This window comes from Babylonia areolata, chromosome 4 (assembly GCF_041734735.1).
Source record: "Babylonia areolata isolate BAREFJ2019XMU chromosome 4, ASM4173473v1, whole genome shotgun sequence".
NCBI classification, from domain to species: Eukaryota; Metazoa; Mollusca; class Gastropoda; order Neogastropoda; family Buccinidae; genus Babylonia; species Babylonia areolata.
In genome coordinates this window covers 51,921,292-51,939,869 of record NC_134879.1, presented here as the reverse complement: position 1 = coordinate 51,939,869, position 18,578 = coordinate 51,921,292, and the positions used below count along the sequence as shown (strand labels likewise).

The 18,578-nt window shown below is 40.5% G+C and overlaps 1 protein-coding gene across 3 annotated transcripts in view; it reads left to right on the top strand.

The window, feature by feature from the left end:
- The first annotated feature begins 10,640 nt into the window (after positions 1–10,640).
- LOC143281292 (TPR repeat-containing protein DDB_G0287407-like) overlaps positions 10,641–18,578 on the top strand; it is a 48,179-nt gene continuing 40,241 nt past the window's right edge. For 2 of the 3 annotated variants that reach the window (XM_076586431.1, XM_076586430.1), the window contains exons 1-6: positions 10,930–11,042; positions 12,155–12,469; positions 14,184–14,360; positions 14,862–14,999; positions 15,429–15,467; positions 18,097–18,280. In XM_076586431.1, coding sequence (XP_076442546.1) covers positions 12,272–12,469; positions 14,184–14,360; positions 14,862–14,999; positions 15,429–15,467; positions 18,097–18,280 — 736 coding nt within the window. In that variant the 5' untranslated portion in view covers positions 10,930–11,042; positions 12,155–12,271. Of the gene's footprint in view, positions 10,749–10,929; positions 11,043–12,154; positions 12,470–14,183; positions 14,361–14,861; positions 15,000–15,428; positions 15,468–18,096; positions 18,281–18,578 lie in introns of those variants that run through there. The other variant, XM_076586432.1, reaches the window with a different exon arrangement.

The window sequence follows — 18,578 nt, the reverse complement described above, 5'->3', positions numbered from 1 at the left end:
ACAGCAGAGTCGCTGGACTGCTTCAAGTCCAGACTCGCCTCCTGCCTGTGACACAATAGAGTAGGCTTACCCCCCTATACCCCCCCCCCCCCTCCACACACACTACGCTCCAACAATTCTGTTTAGTCCACCCCCACCTGCCAACAAGTCCACCACCCCCATCTATTTTTCTTTTCTTTTTTTCCCCACTGGTAAGTAGTGTCGTAGAAGGCTAGGGCTGTGCCGGTCGGGTGTATTCCCGGGGACCGCTACGGTAGCCGGATTAGTCTAGCTGGAGATGCGAACACACCAGTGGACTGCGCCCCACCTCCCCTATCAGTACATCCCTCGGTAGCACAGCTGAATTGCGCCCAACAGCAGCCTCCTACAACTCGACAGTTTTCATCAACATACTGATGTTGGTCGTCAAGTGGAAGAAGAAGAGGAAGATTTCGACCCCTCACTGTATACCGAGCGCCTCAAATATACATGTATTTGATAAAGTTTTGAAAACAAAACAAAAAACTAAAAAAAACCTGCTGTGTTTTATTTAGTTGCGAAGTGATACCACACAACACCCTCTGAACCAACTGCTCCAGTCCCATCCCCTTACCCCACCACACTCTCCCAAACACACACACGCACACACATACAGAGACAGAAACATGTGCGTACAAATCTGCATAAAGATGTCTTGATTTATGTGAGGTTAGCTCACTCACTTAATTCCTTTATTGTGAGTTTGTGCTCCACTCTCCCTCTGTGGCGACCCGACGTCATCCCGTTCAGTGACTGGCCATGTTCCATCGTGGGGAACTCGAGCGTCGTTGGTGGACGTGATTCCTCAAGTTCTGTACCTGAGACGTCAACTGACTTTCCTGGACAACTGGGACTGTGGAGTACCAACTACCCCCCCTCCCCCCACCCCTAAAAAAAAACAACAACCAAAAAAACAAAAACCGACGTTCAAGAGGGTGACGGAAGGGGAAATAGTTTTGGGCGTGTGTGTTTCTACTGCGGAAACAGAAAGTTGGAGACTTCTTTTCTCTTTATTTTCTTTTTTGTGTCCACCTAACTTCTGAAATACCCTTCACTTGTTGTTTGTGTTGCAAAAAAAAAAAAGAAGAAAGAAAAATAGGTAATTTTTGTATTTATCTCGGGCTTTTATTGTGATGAAGGCGAAGGAGAGCGTGAGAGAGTTGGCCAGAACTTTTGTATGAAAAGTTGCACGCAACACCAGTTCAAAAGGTTCTTTGAAACCGCTGTTATAGTTTATTTATCCCGACAGGCACAGACACAACAATACAGAATAAAATGCACGATTCATGAATTTGATTGTGCTGTCTGTCTCTTTCTGTCTCACTGCCTACCTGCCCCTCCCTCTGTGTTTTTGTGTATTCATGCGTGTCTGCGTCCGTGTTTACGCACGTGTGTGTGTGTGTGTGTGTGTGTGTGTTTCGCCAAACCATACACATTTCGATTTTATCTTTGGCATATTCGGTTTTAACTCTTTCCATACGAACGGCGAAAGAGACGACGTTAACAGCGTTTCATCCCAATTACCATCATCAAAATATTGCAAGCGGAAGGCTCTTATACTGAAGAGGTGAATGTTGAGAAAGAATACCACAATTCTGACGACGGAAGCTAAACGTTGGGTCATTCAGACACCCATTGGACATCCGAAGGGTCTGTGTAGAGGAGAAGAGAGGACTGGCCGTACTGATTGAGTTAATCCCGATAGATCCTTTAACTGTTTGATAAGTCGGACGTCAATGTCCATTTTTCGTTTTTCTTCGTCAATATTTATCATTTGTAAATTGCTTGACTCTGTCTTTGCTTTGACGGTACCAAATTTTAATGGAATCTTACTTCTTTTGATGTCTTTTCTTTGTGTGTGTGTTTGTTTATTTGTTTTTGTTGGTTAGTTTTTGTTTGTTTGTTTCAGTCTTATTTTCATTGGTAGGATTTCAACAGCAGTTACGAAATGCAAAAATGAAGAGATTGATGTTACTATTCGTTCCTTGAGAAACCATCCTGAAAGCCATCCTCCATTGTGTCTGCAGCTTTCTCATTGTGTTGTGAAAAAAAATCGATAACATTTCGACCACACTAACAAAATACCTAGCGCCAGGCGCATAATTGTGTGTGTGTGCGCGCGCGCGCGCGCGTGTGTGTGTGTGTGTGACACCGGAGATTAGAAAAGAGAGATAAACCACTCGCGGCAGGCCCCTTCTTACTGTCTATAACAGTGCTGAAGCCGTTTTGGGGCACACACGCAGTGCGGAAGGGTGGGGGTAAATCACCCTCTCCTTCCCCACCTGAAGGAAACTGGTCGGTTCTGACGGTTCAGCTGCAGTAAAGCGAAAGTTAAGTTATGCCTGGAATTTCCCACGTGTAGTAAGATTCGCTGTATACAATGAAAACCGATTCATTTTTGCTTGGTTTTTAGCACGTTTGCATCTGCTTGAATGTAGATAATATAAAAAGAAAATAAAGCAGCTCCCCCCACCACCAACTCCACCCCCCTACCCCCAGCGCAATGTTGCACATGAGAGAGACAGTTATAAATTATTGAACTGCGTTTTCGTAACGCTACTTTTTCTTCACACTTTCTGGTTTACATCACCATTTCTTAAAAAAAAAAAAAAAAAAAAAAAAAAAAAAAATCAAAACATAAAACACATATTCAGCTCTGTCTCTCTTCTAACATCTGTCTATACATACATACATGCATACATGAATACATACATACATAATTTCATATAGAGCTATCAGTATGTAAATCTAAATCTATCTATATGTACATAATCATATATATAATTCATATATATACGAACGCTTCATGTTGCCCGAGCAGACCGTTGTATTGTGCTCTATCTCTCTCTCTAAGTCTCTGTCTCTGTCTCTCTCTCTCTCTCGGGAGTTTTACATGGCTGTTAAAAGCATCTACGATTCTGTACTTGTATGTGTTCGTGACAAAGGTATTTATTCAGACTTTTTTCAGTGTCCAAGAGGGGTTAAACAAGGTTGTATGCTAAGCTCACAGCTGTTTTCCTTTTTCATCGGTGAATTGGCAGTGGAGTTATCAAAGAAGGGGAGACATGGAATACAAATGATACCTGGCGCAACAGATTTGCTCTTAATGCTATTTGCTGATGATGTTGTTCTATTGTCTGACACACCCATAGGGTTACAAAATCAATTAAATGCCCTTAAGCAAGAAACAGACAGACTACAACAAACAGTGAATCTCGATAAGACCAATATTATAGTTTTCCGCAATGGAGGTCATCTTTCAACTCGTGAAAAATGGTGCTGTGGTGATAGGGAAATAAAAGTAACCAATACATATAAATATTTAGGAATGTTATTCACAACAAAATTGAGTTTGACATCTGCGTGGGATGAAGCAACCAGAAAAGGGAAAAAAGGTGTAATCCAAATGATAAAATCACTCAGGAGACTGCGTTCGACTGATGCTTTCCTTTAGTTTGGGCGGGTCAAAGGCAGTTCATGAATAATGAATGCGTGTCGCGGCGCAGGCTGCCTGGCTTCAGCAATTTCTGCAAGTGGTTCATCTCTCTTTTCTAATCTCCGGTGACACCCATGGAGGAACAGAGCAGAACATTAAAAGCATCATCCTGCCAAACCAGCACGTCGCAGTGGCAACACGTAAATTATTTAACCGTGACTGCAGGCCAGTTTCGGAAAATAACACAATGTTGCCAACCAACGAAAGAAAGGAAATGCCAACGAAGTGGTATCACAAACGATGGCGCCGTCTCTTCTATGATTCAGTACGTCAATTCATTCTTTGTAAAAGCAAGTAGGGTAGGTTCACACTCTCTTCACATCCCAAACAGAACCACATGCAGTCGCATTTATAAGCTGTTTAACAAAAGAACAGAGCATCTAGAACATACACACACAACCCATACCCCACGTCAAATACAATAATAACAACATATGCTGGACATCACTGCTCTGAAGGCAGATATACCATGCACACATCATATGCCATCAACCTAAACAATTTATTATGTATCTTGGCAACATCGACCACATGTCCAGCAATACACTTTTCTCAAGGAGATATATGTCCAAAAAAAAAAAAAAAAAAAAAAGTTCCAGGTAGCTTATCCAACACTAACTTGGTAACTAACATAAAATGCCATGCAAACATACGACTGACAACTCTCAGTGCTTAGCAACTCCCCGGCACTGATAACCGTACAATGATAACTGTGTTCCCATTTAGACTGAACAAATCCCCACGAAGCATCTTCACTGGTGCAATTTGCTCAAATACTCCTGCATGGTCCCGCCACAGCAAGGGGCTAGTCACACAGCCAAGCGTAAAGAGAAAGAATTTCAGCAAAGTACAGAAAATAATTGTACATACAGTCCTGAATCACACAAGCCTGTTCTTCTTCTGGTGATATCCAATTTGAGCATCCTAAATTCCTGGAGCTATATATGCACAGTGTATTTTGTGTAAATTGTAATGCAGGCATGAAGTATATCAAATACCAATCATTTGATGTTTGTCATCCACTCTGAATGGGTAAATTGAAGTGTAAATTGCCTGAAAAAACACCGTCATAACCTGATAACGAAATAACACGCTTTCCTGTACAGCCGCCAACATTGTAATTACGGGAAAGCGTGTAATGTCGTTATCAGGTTAGTGAGGGGTTATGACGGTGGTTTTTCAGGCAATTTGCGCCACAATTTACCCACTCAGAGTGAATGGTAAAGTTCAGATAATTGTTATTTATCTTATACTTCATGCCTGCATTGTAATATGCACGAAATATACCGTGCACAGAGCTCCAGGAATTTGAGGGAGGTTGTCGTCTCTGGCCTTTCCGAACTTCCGGAATCTCCTCAGGGGGGTGTTGGGGAACGGGAGAACTAAGTGTGTACCTAGATTTTAAATCTTTCCTCCTAACACACTGTTCCCAATGATGTTAATGTACAACACTCCCCAACTGGCTGGACCAGTTTGACCAATATTGGCTGGTCTTAATGAAGCTGAGTGACTGATCAACGTATCCACTATTTACATTCTGCTTTGCTCTTTCAACGCTGCTTGATCTGATTCGCTCACAAAACCTGCTCTGCTTCTTTACACGTTCTCTGATGACAAGTGAAACATTTAACGTCAGTCACAAGGAGAGTGGAGGGAAGAAGTAAGGGTGGGGTGAGTGGGGGGGTAGTGGGGAGATACGCCATCAAAGCATCAAACCGGCTTCGCTATCTATCCTATCAAAGATAAATTTAGCATAAAAGTTGTCCAAATTTATTTTCCCAATCCCACATTCTGAAGTGCCGCCATCTACCCCAGCTTTGTATGTGAAGGGGAGGTGGGGGACAAACTAGAAAGACAGACTGCCCTACTGAAATGTTCCGACATGCCGACATTAGCATGTTACCGACAAGCCGACATCCACTTTAACACAGTGGTCAAGTAAGATTAGAGATTTTGCGCAATATAATTCCTTTCTGAGCTGGGTGTCCACATATGCTTGTTGCGGCGTGGCTTGCTTTTGTTCTTTCTTACTTGAGCGGGAAGTTGTTTACTGAAGAGATCCAATGTGTATGGTGGCCATTTCTGTCAGAAGAAAGAACATTTGTGCATAAGAAATTTGTGTGTGTGTGTGTGTGTGTGTGTGTGTGTGTGTGTGTGTGTGTGACAGCTATTGAGTTTCAGTTTCTCAAGAAGGTGTCACAGCGTTAAGACAAAAAGAGCAATTGAAAGACAATAATTCTTGAATGTCTCCACGATACAATAACCATTTGCCATCCTTTTCGTTTGTTTGTTTTTACAATTTCTTTTAAGCTCCTCTGAGATGGAATTTAGCCTCTCTCACTGCGCGACAAAAAACAAAAAAACAACTGCTGTACACAGAAAAAATCCCGAAATTTTCATTCTCCATTCCCTGGACAATCACAATAGAGAAAAAAACAAACAACCCCCCCAAAAAACAACAACAAAAACAACAACAACAAAACAACAAAACAAACAAAAACAAAAATAATAAAGTAACAATGGGTACCAAAAACAGGGGAAACAGTATTTAATGGTTTTCTTTTTTTTATGTAGAGACTGCTTTCAAACTGTTGGAAACGTAGTCAGACCAAGAACCAGAATTCGTACTGCGGGCGCCAGACATATTCACAAATAACTCTTTATCTCAGGCTATAGTTTACATGAGACAAACATGTACATTTTGCCGCGAATTCTGTTTTAAAAAGAAAAAAAATATCGAAGTTAGTTTTCAAGGAGAGTTTAATTTGATTATCGATATTCGTCCCAAACGGTTCGATTGACAAGACTGTTCATCTTGCTGATTGAATTTATACAGCTATGTCTCTTGCGTTCTACACATCCAACATGCACCGTTTCTGCACTGACGACAAGTGAAGAAGACGACAGGAGCGTTTAGTGGAGGACTGACACTCGATCAGTTTTACAATTGCACTTGGAAAAGCTCTTCAAGTGCAGCTGCATTAATTGTCTGTTAGAACAGGAAACATGATGTCAGCAATATCCTAATCCCCAAGCTGTTGGATTCATTTGGGTAGAATCCTCCTCACGTTTAGATGTGAAAAAAGACAGACAGACAGAGACGGAGGCAGATAAACAGAGCTAGAGTCCGAAAAGCTGGAACATGTTGACAACAGGAATATTCCATACGGGATGAAATGAAAGGCAGACAACTCGCCAATTGACAACACGAGGAGGGAATTGCCCGTAAAGGACCCCGAGGGTATACCTATAACTGATATACCTATAACTGAGGAGAAAAAAACGAAAAAGTGAAAAAATGGCATTGCACACAGGGCAGCTTAACTTTAAAACCCGCCGGCGTCCTGGTCATGATGGACTAAGGTGGAGGCTCTGTGTGTGTGTGTGTGTGTGTGTGTGTGTGTGTGTGTGTGTGTGTGCTCAATTAGTCATCTAGTATATCTGTCTCTCTCTCTCTCTCTGAGTCTCTTTCTCTACTGAGACAGTTTTACATGTCTTTATAATCATGTGCGTGCGTGTTTGAATGAAAGTATAAATGAGACAGAGTGACTGAGAGGACAGAGTAGGGGGAATTAACACGTACACATTCACACAGATAGACAGACAGACGCGCACAGCAGCGCGCGCGCGCACGCACACACACATACACCGACACACACACACACACACATGCACGCACGCACGCACGCACACACACACACACACAGTTTCAGGGTGCGGTTTTTTTATGAGTCACGTGTTTACTGACACGAAGTTGAGCTAAACTAAGCAACACAAAGTCGTAGATTAAGCAGCATACCTGGAACATTATTCACAAAACTAAACCCAGGTCATAAACATTCATTAAAATATCCCGTGAACGTCATGCGCTGACATTGAAGGCTGATATGACAATCAACAATTAAATGTCGGCGGGTCTAGCCTGTGAATTCTGAAGTGTTATCTCCAAATAGGCTCGTTTTCATTACACGTGTTGAAGCTTTGGCTAACACGAGGTTCAGATGATTAGAAGGCCCACAATCTGTTGGCTTATCAAATATCTTCACTACAGGACTTTGCCTTAAATATGAGATGTTATCCAACAATAACTGATTTTATTTATCTGTGTCTTTTAGTTTCATCAGTCGATCTCGACCTGTGTCTGTTACTGTTACTATAGTGTTAAGTTTCATCAGTCACGACCCGGGTTCCCTTCAGATGAACAAAGGAGAGATAATTGATATGGGCCAAGGTTGTCAGTTGCTTTTCAGTGTCATTGTATATCTTGCTCAGTTAGAAATTTTGAACACACTGCTTAATAACTGTTTCAAAGAAAAACACAGGAAACTGAAACAAGACATGTACGTGTCTTCAGATCAGTATATAAGGTGAACATCAAACTGGATGTGTGTGTGTGTGTGTGTGTGTGTGTGTGTGTGTGTGCGCACACATACACTGATGGATGTGCACACACACACACACACACACACACACAGTGACACTCACACACACACACACACTGATGTGCACACACACACAAACACACACACACACACTGATAGTCTGATGCACACACACACACACACACACACACACACACACACACACACACACACACACATACACATGCACACACTGGTTGATGTGTGCACACACACACACTCAAACACACAGCAATACACACAGTGACACGCATATATCTATATATTTCTACTGTGAACAGTTTGATTGAACTGAGCTGAAAAGGTGTAGGGTGGAGGAGCGTGAGTGAGAAAGAGTGTGAGTCTGAGTGTTTGCACGTGTGTGTGTGTGTGTGATCGAGTTTGTTTTTTTTGCAAAGGTCACCATAAAAGGTTTAATTATGTTTTCAAGTCGGCCTGCCGGTAATATTGTTGAAGTCTCACCCTACTGGGCCCCATCTCTTCACTTTGCGCACAGCATAGTGAAAATAACAGAAAACACCTGACAAGGAAATATTGAAAAGTTAAAATTTTACTCATGATATCCCAGTTTTGTGATTTTCTGACAGTATTACAGTTTTTACTGCCATCTCTGCCACAAGGGAAGAAGTACCTCTTGTCACCAGATGCTGATCATGACTTTAGTGAGACTGTGTCTACAATCATGTATGCCATATCAGTTTGCGGAATCCTTTAGGTAAAAAGTAGCAGCAATGATTGATTGCTTTGATATTTTCATGAAAAGACCATCTAATCTCCATGCAGGAGACATGACAGATTCTCATTACAAACACAATCATACAGTGATATATAGGTATAATACTAAAAGGCTGGGGTGGGTGAACAAGTGTCTTTAAGCACATAACAGAGGAAAGTGGATTTCAAAATCAACTTCTGCTTGGGGATCTTTTCTTGCTGACTGTGGATTCAGTATTGGAGAAAAAATGAGACAAATGTGTACTGAAGTGAAAATTCAATCCTTCACCTGAGGCAAATGTCAGATGCATACAAAAGACATAGAACATACATGAAAACTTGCCCACTTTAGAATGTATACAAAAAGAGTAATTGGAAACCTGGGGAAGGGGGGGCGGGAGGCAGCATCTTATCCTTATCAGATACTGAGGTGAAATTATGTGAATTTTGCCCCGTGTATTCTGTGTGTGTATGCATATATATATATATATATATATATATATATATATATATATATATGTGTGTGTGTGTGTGTGTGTGTGTGTGTGTGTGTGTGTGTGTGTGCAGTGTCAGTAGGTGTGTTTGTTTTGTGCTGTGATAGTGTGGGTGTGTATACGTATGCTTGAGCTGTTGGCTCACATAGCTTGAAACCAACCTCCACACCCAACACACACATACGTCACACAAACATGTACACACACACACACACTCTCTCTCTCTCCTTCCCTCTATCTCTAACACACACACACACACACACACACACACACACACACACACACTAGCACACGTTCACAAACTTACATACACAGACAGACACACACATACAATATGACACAGCACACACCGACAAAGCACGCAGTGAATCATTCACACACACACTAACACATACATTAACACACTATAGACACATTCACGGACACACCACTCAGAAACACACACACACACACTCACAAGCCAATGGCCTGAATAATTTATTTTGTTTTGATCAGTGCATACAAACGCACATGACAGCACACTAACAGAAGGTGCGTGCGTGCGTACTTTTCTCCGTCTCAGTGAACAGGCGTAAAATTGAAGAAGAAACACACATTCTGATATCATCATCGTAGATGAACAGACTATAAATAAATAAACGAACGAAACACACACGCACACACAACAGAGTTGAAGTGGCACACGCATACACCAGACACAATCACTCTCAACTGAATCGTACTGGTCGAAGCCATTCACAAAGCTAAGTTTATCGATGTATAGACACCTTGCCCCAAAATCAAGCTTGTCAACGTTCTTCCTGTTTTAAGTTCCTTTGCTTTTCCGTTTTTGCACTTGTTCATCGATCAAGAGCACGAGATGTTCGAGCAAGTCGGATCGTAGAATCAACAAAAGTGAAGCGGGACCGAAATGAAGGTAACTAACTCTGACAATCCTTGTTTCGTGACGTCATCGCTCGTTCTCTTATCAAAACAATCAGGGTTGGTCCAACATGACAAGACATTGCATTGAAAGTACATACTGATCTCAATGTCTACAGTAAACACCCCCCAAAACAAATCAAAAATCAAAACCCGCTAGCGTACATCACAACGAAGAGATGGAGTCCAAGGAAATGGCCGGCCTACAAGTCCTTCGTGCGACCCATCCTGGAATACGCCAGCAGCATCTGGGATCCACACACCGAGCAGAACATCAGCAAGTTTGACGGAAGCGGTGCAGCCGCGTAGCCTGGGGCAGCTCGTTTCGTCAGTGATGAGGCGCTGCCACAACACATCTAGCCCCATCGCCATGCTTGAAGAATTGAAGTGGCCCAGCCTCCAGGACAGACGACGTACAGCACGCCATGCTGTACAAGATTCACAACGACCTGGTCAGCACAGAAGGCACTGTCAAAGCCAGCCTGCGCCCTGCACCTCCGCGCCGACGCCGCGGCCACGATCAGCAGTTCACCAGTCCACTGTGCAGAACGCTGAACAGACAGCAGGCGTTCCTTCCCCGTACCATCAAGGACTGGAATGAGCTACCCCAGGACGTTGTAGAGGCCAAGACCATCGACACCTTCGTGTCAAGGGCCTCCCGTCTCCATTAAAAGCCATGCCCAGGTTTGTTTTTTTGTTGTTGTTTTTTTGCGAGTGCGGACCCCTTGCATAAGTGACAGAATAATCAACTAGCTGATTGTGGTCGCTGCCAAGGAAGAAGAAGAAGAAGAAGCAGCCAGACAGACAGTTCTTTCTGGTTTTTTTTTTTTTTTTTTTTTTCCCCTATTTTTCTTTTTGGAAAGGGCGAAGCCTGTGAATCACCTCCCCTGAAAGTCCGCGTGCAAGAGACAAGAAAACGTGTCACCACAGACGCGCTGGAGTTTGGCGGCAGGACTGTGCTGCTTGTACCATCAACAGGTAAACATCTACACGGTTAAGAGGTCATTATCATGCCTCATTTGGTTATATACTCAGACTTTAATACCAAGCTTTGTTAAACCAGTCTTATATCAAGCGATCGTTAATTAGTTGTTTTAAACAACACTTCGTTTCGACTAAACGTACGATTGGTACCACCTTCAAGCTTCCAGTCACGCTGTCTTGTTTAGACCTTCCAGTAACTTGGGTGTGCACAGCGATGGGGGGGGAGAGAAGAAGAAGAAAAAAAAAAGATTCGCCAGATCACTAGAGAGAGAGATCCACTTTCTCGGTGTGTCCGGTGACAACAGTATGAATATTAGAATGTACACAACCGGATTAGTAACTGAGTCACAGACAAATATGTGTGTCAGTCAGTAACTCTGCTATCAAAACCATAGGTTTCTTCAGCATCTGAAGTATCTTCTTTGATCAGATTGCCACGAGAAGCAGGCAGCTTCAGATTTTGTTGAAAGATCTTGGTTAATGCTAATGAAATAAGTTGGCAATACTTTTGTAAAAGCCCAGAACATTGTGATTGTACATTTCGGCACACAAAACTTAGTATTTAAAAAAAAGATCTTCATTGCATAATTCCAGAGCTGAATAGACCCCATAAGAATATGGCCCCCTCTTCTCCCCTTTAGCAGTTCAAATCCTTCCAACACATATTCAAGATTCCGTCCTACTGATAACTATTGAAAAAAAAAGTCCAACTGAAAAGTGAAAAAAAGAGACGATGAAGGCTATATAAAGTTTGACAGTTGGGTCTCAATGACCTCTAAGTATCAGCTTAAGCTGTACTAGCTTATCTGGACACATACAAATGCCAGTGGGAAAAACTTCTTCCTCTCACTGATTCTCTTCATATCTTTGTATTATGCATTATGTTTTTGTCCTGACATCTTCCTGTGTATCTCATTGTTGTGATCAGTGACATAGATGAACTTATTAATTCAACATAAGGATGTATACTAATAGCCATGGAGCATTGTGATGAATATCTTTTTTGTTGTTTCATAAATGGATGTTTTTGTAATTACTGAATACCATTTGATGATTTGTATATGCTGTTTACAGAAGTTCTTGATCACTTTTCCCCTCCAATCCAGGTGCCAAGACTGAAGACATCAGATGTACCCTGATGGAGATGTTGAAGACTGGAGACAGTGGGAAGCTGAAAGAACCGAAAACATGTCGGATATTTTTTTCCTCACCCTTTGGAGGGAATGGAAGAAGAGCGAGAAGAACTGACACGTAAATATTTCCCACAAATCCACCATGCCTGTAATGCCAAAGGCATACAGTTTGTGGCAGTGGACATGCGATGGGGAATTACATCACAGGCAGCAGAAAATGCTCAAGTCATCAACATATGTCTACGAGAAATCGATCGATCTGATATTTTTGTTGGATTTTTTGGTCAGGTATGAGGAAGAGATTCAGAGAGAGAGAGAGTGAGAGAGAGGAGGGAAGAGGAGTGGTGAAGAGTGAAGGAAAGGGAGAAAGAGAGAGAGGGGAGGAAAAAGAGTTAAGGAAGGGGAGAAAGAGAGAGAGAGAGGAGGTAGGAGGAGGGAAAAGGAAAGGAAAGTAAGAGAGAGAGGGGGGTCTATTATGTTGCAATCATAAGAGTGTGACCTGTCACAAAACAGGAAAGTGCCTGACCTTTCTGTCTGCATTATATATTACAGGGGAAGACACCATTCAAACATAATGGTTCCTATATCCACTATTTGACAAAAAAACAAAAAGAAAAACAAACATTTTCTCAGTCTGCTGTTTGCATGCAAAAAATAAACATACAAAAAATCTGTAGACTTCTCTCATTCAGTCTTCTACCCTTTCACAAACTTACCACAAACAAACAAAAAATCTGTCAACTTCTCTCATTCAGTCTTCTACCCTTTCACAAACTTACCACAAACAAACAAAAAATCTGTCAACTTCTCTCATTCAGTCTTCTACCCTTTCACAAACTTACACAAACAAACAAAAAATCTTTAGACTTCTCCCATTCAGTCTTCTACCCTTTCACAAACTTACCACCAACAAACAAAAAATCTGTCAACTTCTCTCATTCAGTCTTCTACCCTTTCACAAACTTACCACAAACAAACAAAAAATCTGTAGACTTCTCTCATTCAGTCTTCTACCCTTTCACAAACTTACACAAACAAACAAAAAATCTTTAGACTTCTCCCATTCAGTCTTCTACCCTTTCACAAACTTACCACAAACAAACAAAAAATCTGTCAACTTCTCTCATTCAGTGTTCTACCCTTTCACAAACTTACCACAAACAAACAAAAAATCTGTCAACTTCTCTCATTCAGTCTTCTACCCTTTCACAAACTTACCACCTCCATTGGCTGTTATGTTTGCTTACTCACATACTTGAATGGTCTCTTATTCACTCTCAGAAAATGATAATTGCTTTGGTATATTGGTGCTGCTACAAAGTACAGTGCATTGTCTTCCAAACACAAGCATGTGCAGACAAATTGAACTCATGCATATAATATGCACACACACACACACACACACACACACACACACACACATGTAGACGTAAATGCCTATATATGATATTAAAATACTGGCATTCATGCGCTTACTTTAGTTATAGCTTACAAATGCAGTCACACGCACTCACACAAACACACACACACAACACACACACACACACACATGCACACATGCAAAATATCTGAACAAAACATGAAAAAAATACTGTCCAACCAATTACTGTTGTTTGGAATTGCTGATTCCCTGTTACATAGTCCAATAGGAGTGTCTCGATGACATGACCCTCCAATATTTATTTCTGTTTTTATTTTTGTTAATGTTGTTAATAGCTGTTTCACAGATTTTACAAACTGTTGATTCTGTTGTTCTGGTTTATCATTTCTCTGTATATCCCCCCGGTAAGTACCATCCTCACTTCACTCCCATCTCCTACACACAAAGAAACACACATACATGACATGTCTAAGATCACTCAAAGTGAACACACGTTAAATGAAAGAAAGGATACACACAGAATAACACAGGAGAACAAGAGGCATACAGAAAGACAGAGAGAAGAAGTTTAGAAAGATTATTTACTAATTCGGTTAAATGTCTCTCTTTTTTTCCCCCCAGAGGTATGGCTGGCATGGATCAGATGACAAACAGCTGCAGGAGAATTTTGACAATGCTGTTGGGAAGTACTCTTGGTTGGACGCAGTGCGTGATCGAAGTGTGACAGAGCTGGAATTTCTCCATGGTTACCTGAATAACCCTGGTGCTTTGCCTGCTTGCATCTGCTTCAGAGACAAAGTGAGTGTACACATGGCATGCATGTGGGTGCGTGCTTGCATGCGTGTGTGTGTGTGTGTGTGTGTGTGTGTGTGTGTGTGTTGTTTCTTTAATGTGTGTTGTGTGTGTGTGTGTGTGTGTGTGTGTGTGTGTGTGTGTGTGTGTTGCTGTAGTAGTATTCTTCAGTTTTTACATCTTTCCACTTTAAGTCAAAATAGAAAAAAGGGGGATTATCAGGGTTTGGGAGGTAGTGGGGTCTGTGTGTATGTGTGAATATGTTTGTGTAATTATGTGAGTGTGTGGATGTTATAAATGCGAGATTTTGATGCCATTCACCATTTTTCATCCTTGTCCTTTCCTTTTAATCTTAGTGAGGGCTGTGCATACAAGTGTAAATTTATGTGTGTAAGCATGATAGTGTGTCAGTGTTATACCTGTGAGATTTCAATGTCATTCACCAGTTTTCATCCTTGCCCTGTCCTTGAAACCACCTCTGTAAACATCATGGGGCATTTTATGCAGGTATATGACGATGCACAGCGTGAGGAGGGACTGTCTAAAGGTGATAAGAAACAGGTGTTCAAATACACTTCTGAGAGCGAGCATGCCACAGCCATGATGGATGACCTGAAGGAAAGGGTCAAGGTGACAGAGAGCAAGGTCAGATATATTAGTGTGTTTTTTGTTGGGTTTTTTTGTGTGTGAGGGTAATCAGCAACAAAGAGTCAGAGACCAAAGTCAAATATGTATGTGTTTTTTGTCTGGGTCTTGTATTAAAAAAAGCAACTGCATGTAGACAGACTTACAAATGGATATATTCATAATAAATTACAATGTAATTAATCTATCACTTTAAAGGGGGAGAGAGAGAGAGAGAGAGAGGGGGGGTGGAGGAGGAAGGGAAATGGGTGTTAAAAAATTCTAATAATTGGAATATATTTGCCTTGCTTTCTTTTTTTGGGAGAAAATTGATATATGTCTAAGATACAGTTTTGAATACAGTTATATTTGTAGATTTTCCTTGCTGATTTTTTACTCACATGACTATTATTGTTCTTTCTTTTTTCTTTTTCTTTTTTAAATTGACAGTGCCTTGGAGTGAACATGCAATATCCTGATCCACATGAGGTGAGTGGAGTGGAGTTTGTTTTTATGTGACCTCATAATGAGCAAGTAACACAAACATTGTCATAAACCATGGTAGTACTTTTTCCAAAATGTCTTGTTGTCATATTGTTTACTTTTCCTGTAAAGAATCCAGCACAAGACATACAAAGGTATGCGAAAACAGCTCAGCAGTACAGTGTTGGACAATAAGAAGGGGAAATATATTTGTTAAAAGTCAATGTAACCAGTCTGAAAAGAATGTATTTACATGCATTTTAGTTCGTTTTTGTGGACTGTTACAATGTCTTAAAAATAATATATAGATGGCTATGGAAACTTTTAAACAATTATTTGAAACTTACACCAAGAGCAGATGAAGCATCTTTCCGGGGCTGGAAGTGTCTAAAGGTCACGGCCTTGGTTTGTTTGTCTGTTTAATCTGGGTAATTTAAGTTACCAGGAGACTAAACGCTTTTCCTTGCATCAGTTGCAACCACAGCGGCGACCTTGCCAAAGGAGTGTCTCTAATCAAGGTAAAATTTAGTTTAGTTGATGTTATGGAAAATTACATTTTTTGACTGTAGATTGATATGAACAAAGATCGCTAATCACCAGACAAGTAAATTATACCTAGGCATGATTCATGAGATTCATAATAATTCTTTCTAAGTTTGTGAATGGAAACGATTGATCATTAAGCCAAAGCACAGCCATGAAATAGACAAAATGATTACAGTAGGTGGAAATACATTTGATTAATGAAAAATGTGTTGCAGAATTCAGTGTATTATTGTATCAGAGTTTCAATAATTGAAAAAGTACAACTGCAAGGCATTATTTTAAATAATGTTAAAGTTGGTGGAAATGCATAATAATCAATTCGGAAAAAAAATGAGTTGTAGAACTTGGTGTGCATGTCAAAGGATATTGATGGTGATGTGTATTCGGAATGAAAAAAAAATTCATATTTTATTCTGGCTGTGGTTATTTATCGCAAGATTGTTTTTATTGTTATCATTTGATTGTTATTGGCATTATTTTTTGTCATTATAGGAGTAATTATAGATATTGGTTATGAATTAATATGATAAGTCACAAGAAATTCTCACTCAGTTGAGTGTGAGTGTATCATTTATGGAGATAAACTTGGAATACAATGAACTTGTAAAGAGTACAGGTTATAAGATATGTATATGTGTAAAATTGTTATTATGAGTGAATGAGTTATCCCACAAAATGTAACAAAATTCTTACCAGCTATGTTTTGTCTGTTTCAGGGGCACTTATTCTTATTATTCCTCTTATTATTGCTATTATTATTTTTTCCTCTTCTGATTTTATTAATCTGACTGCTTCGGGGTCATCCCCTGTGATAACAAGTTGAGAATGATGTGTACCACCAGTTTTATTTTGTTTAACTCTCTCCGGACAATGGAATGCATGAGCATTCCTACATAAAATGTAATTGGATTCGGACGACGAAATGGAATAGCACTTCTCAAGAATAAAAATCCATCACGTATACGTGATTTTGTGATTAGCCAAACAGAGTGCGCTATTCTGGGTCACTCCACAACTGAATGGTATGATTGACCAGCCTGTCGTGTGGCCTGTCTCGCACACACACTGACAAAGTCACTGACCGGTCGCCTGCTCGCATGGCAACCTGTTAGCAAATGGTGTCTGAAGCGGGTTCTCAAAATGTTGCGGAGCGAACAAGGCAGTGACGGCAACGTTTTAGTGTTGCCAAAGTATATGAAATGCTACAAACTGAAGGGTTGGACATTGAAGAGGTGGATGATGACGAAGAAGAAAGTGAATTGAGTGCAGAAAGCGAGCATGGGTATGGTGATTCGGGGTGAAAAATTGGCATAATTTTCTATATAACAGCAAAACTGTAAAGATGAGAAATTTGATTTTTTTAATATGTCATAGCCCAACATGTAATAAACCATGTCTGAAAGTTTCATTTTCTTACTCTGTATTTTGTATTTTTTGTAATTTTTTTCCAAACCCTTACAAATGGGCTGTTTGTGGGAAAAAGCAAGGGAGAAAACTTGTCGCCCCAGTGAGTTAAGAAAAAATGAATTAATCATAAAGTCCGTTGCTGCATTTGTAAAAATTATTATTTTGTGAGAAAGACAAAATGTTGACAGGACCCACGCTGTGAAATCACTCCATATATTCATCCCACTCAACCAGAACTCACAACCTACTTCCACATGTAAAACATACACCTTCAGTCATATATCACAAACAAGACTACTTAGAGATCATCATATTTATGTGCCCAGTGAGGTTTCTGCAGAAAGCTGGTGTGAATTGAAAAAGTTGTTTTGAAACTGAAATGTTGCATTGAAATAACTTATAAGCTTGCATGTCACGTAAAAACAATATAATGTTTATGTTTGCATGGGTGAAAGAAATCAGCATTATTCTTTTTTATTTTATTTTTTATTCCACAGTTTTAACTATTTCCCCTGTTGTTAGCTGCATAATTCACAAACTTGAGCAAAGCCAAATATACATCTTGCATGAAGTTCCATCTTGCATTTCATAAAGCATGATTATCTTTCTTGGGGAGGTTGAGAGGGGGCAGGGGGGAGGGAGCCATGAACTCATTCTTCTAAGTGTTGTTTAATGTTTGCAGGGGGCCCGTTTCATGTTCGAGTCAATATGGCCGTATCTGACAGAGGTGCTTCTAGCTGACACAGTGCAACTGTCCAAGAGGGAGCAACAGCGGGAGGAGCATGATGCATTCAGGGCGCACCACATTACTATATATGAAGGAGGGCAAACATACCTTGACTTTCTCAACAGCAAGCTTGCAGATGGTAAGCCGATACAAATGCACACACACATGTGGATGAATGAATTATACACTGGAATTTATCAGCTATAAATGCACAGATAAGTATGCTGGATTTTTTTTCAGCTCTTGTGCATGATCTTTTCCTCTGCCTTAAGGTTGTGTAAGGATTCTTTAAATGCATGGTTTATCTCTGTGATGCAGTTTCTGGTCAACTGAAACATTTTTTTAATAGTAATTTCTTTCTTTTTTTTCACATTCCTGGGCTTAGATTCTCATATCTGCTCAGGTCTGCAAGAGAGTTGTATGTGCATTGATGACTT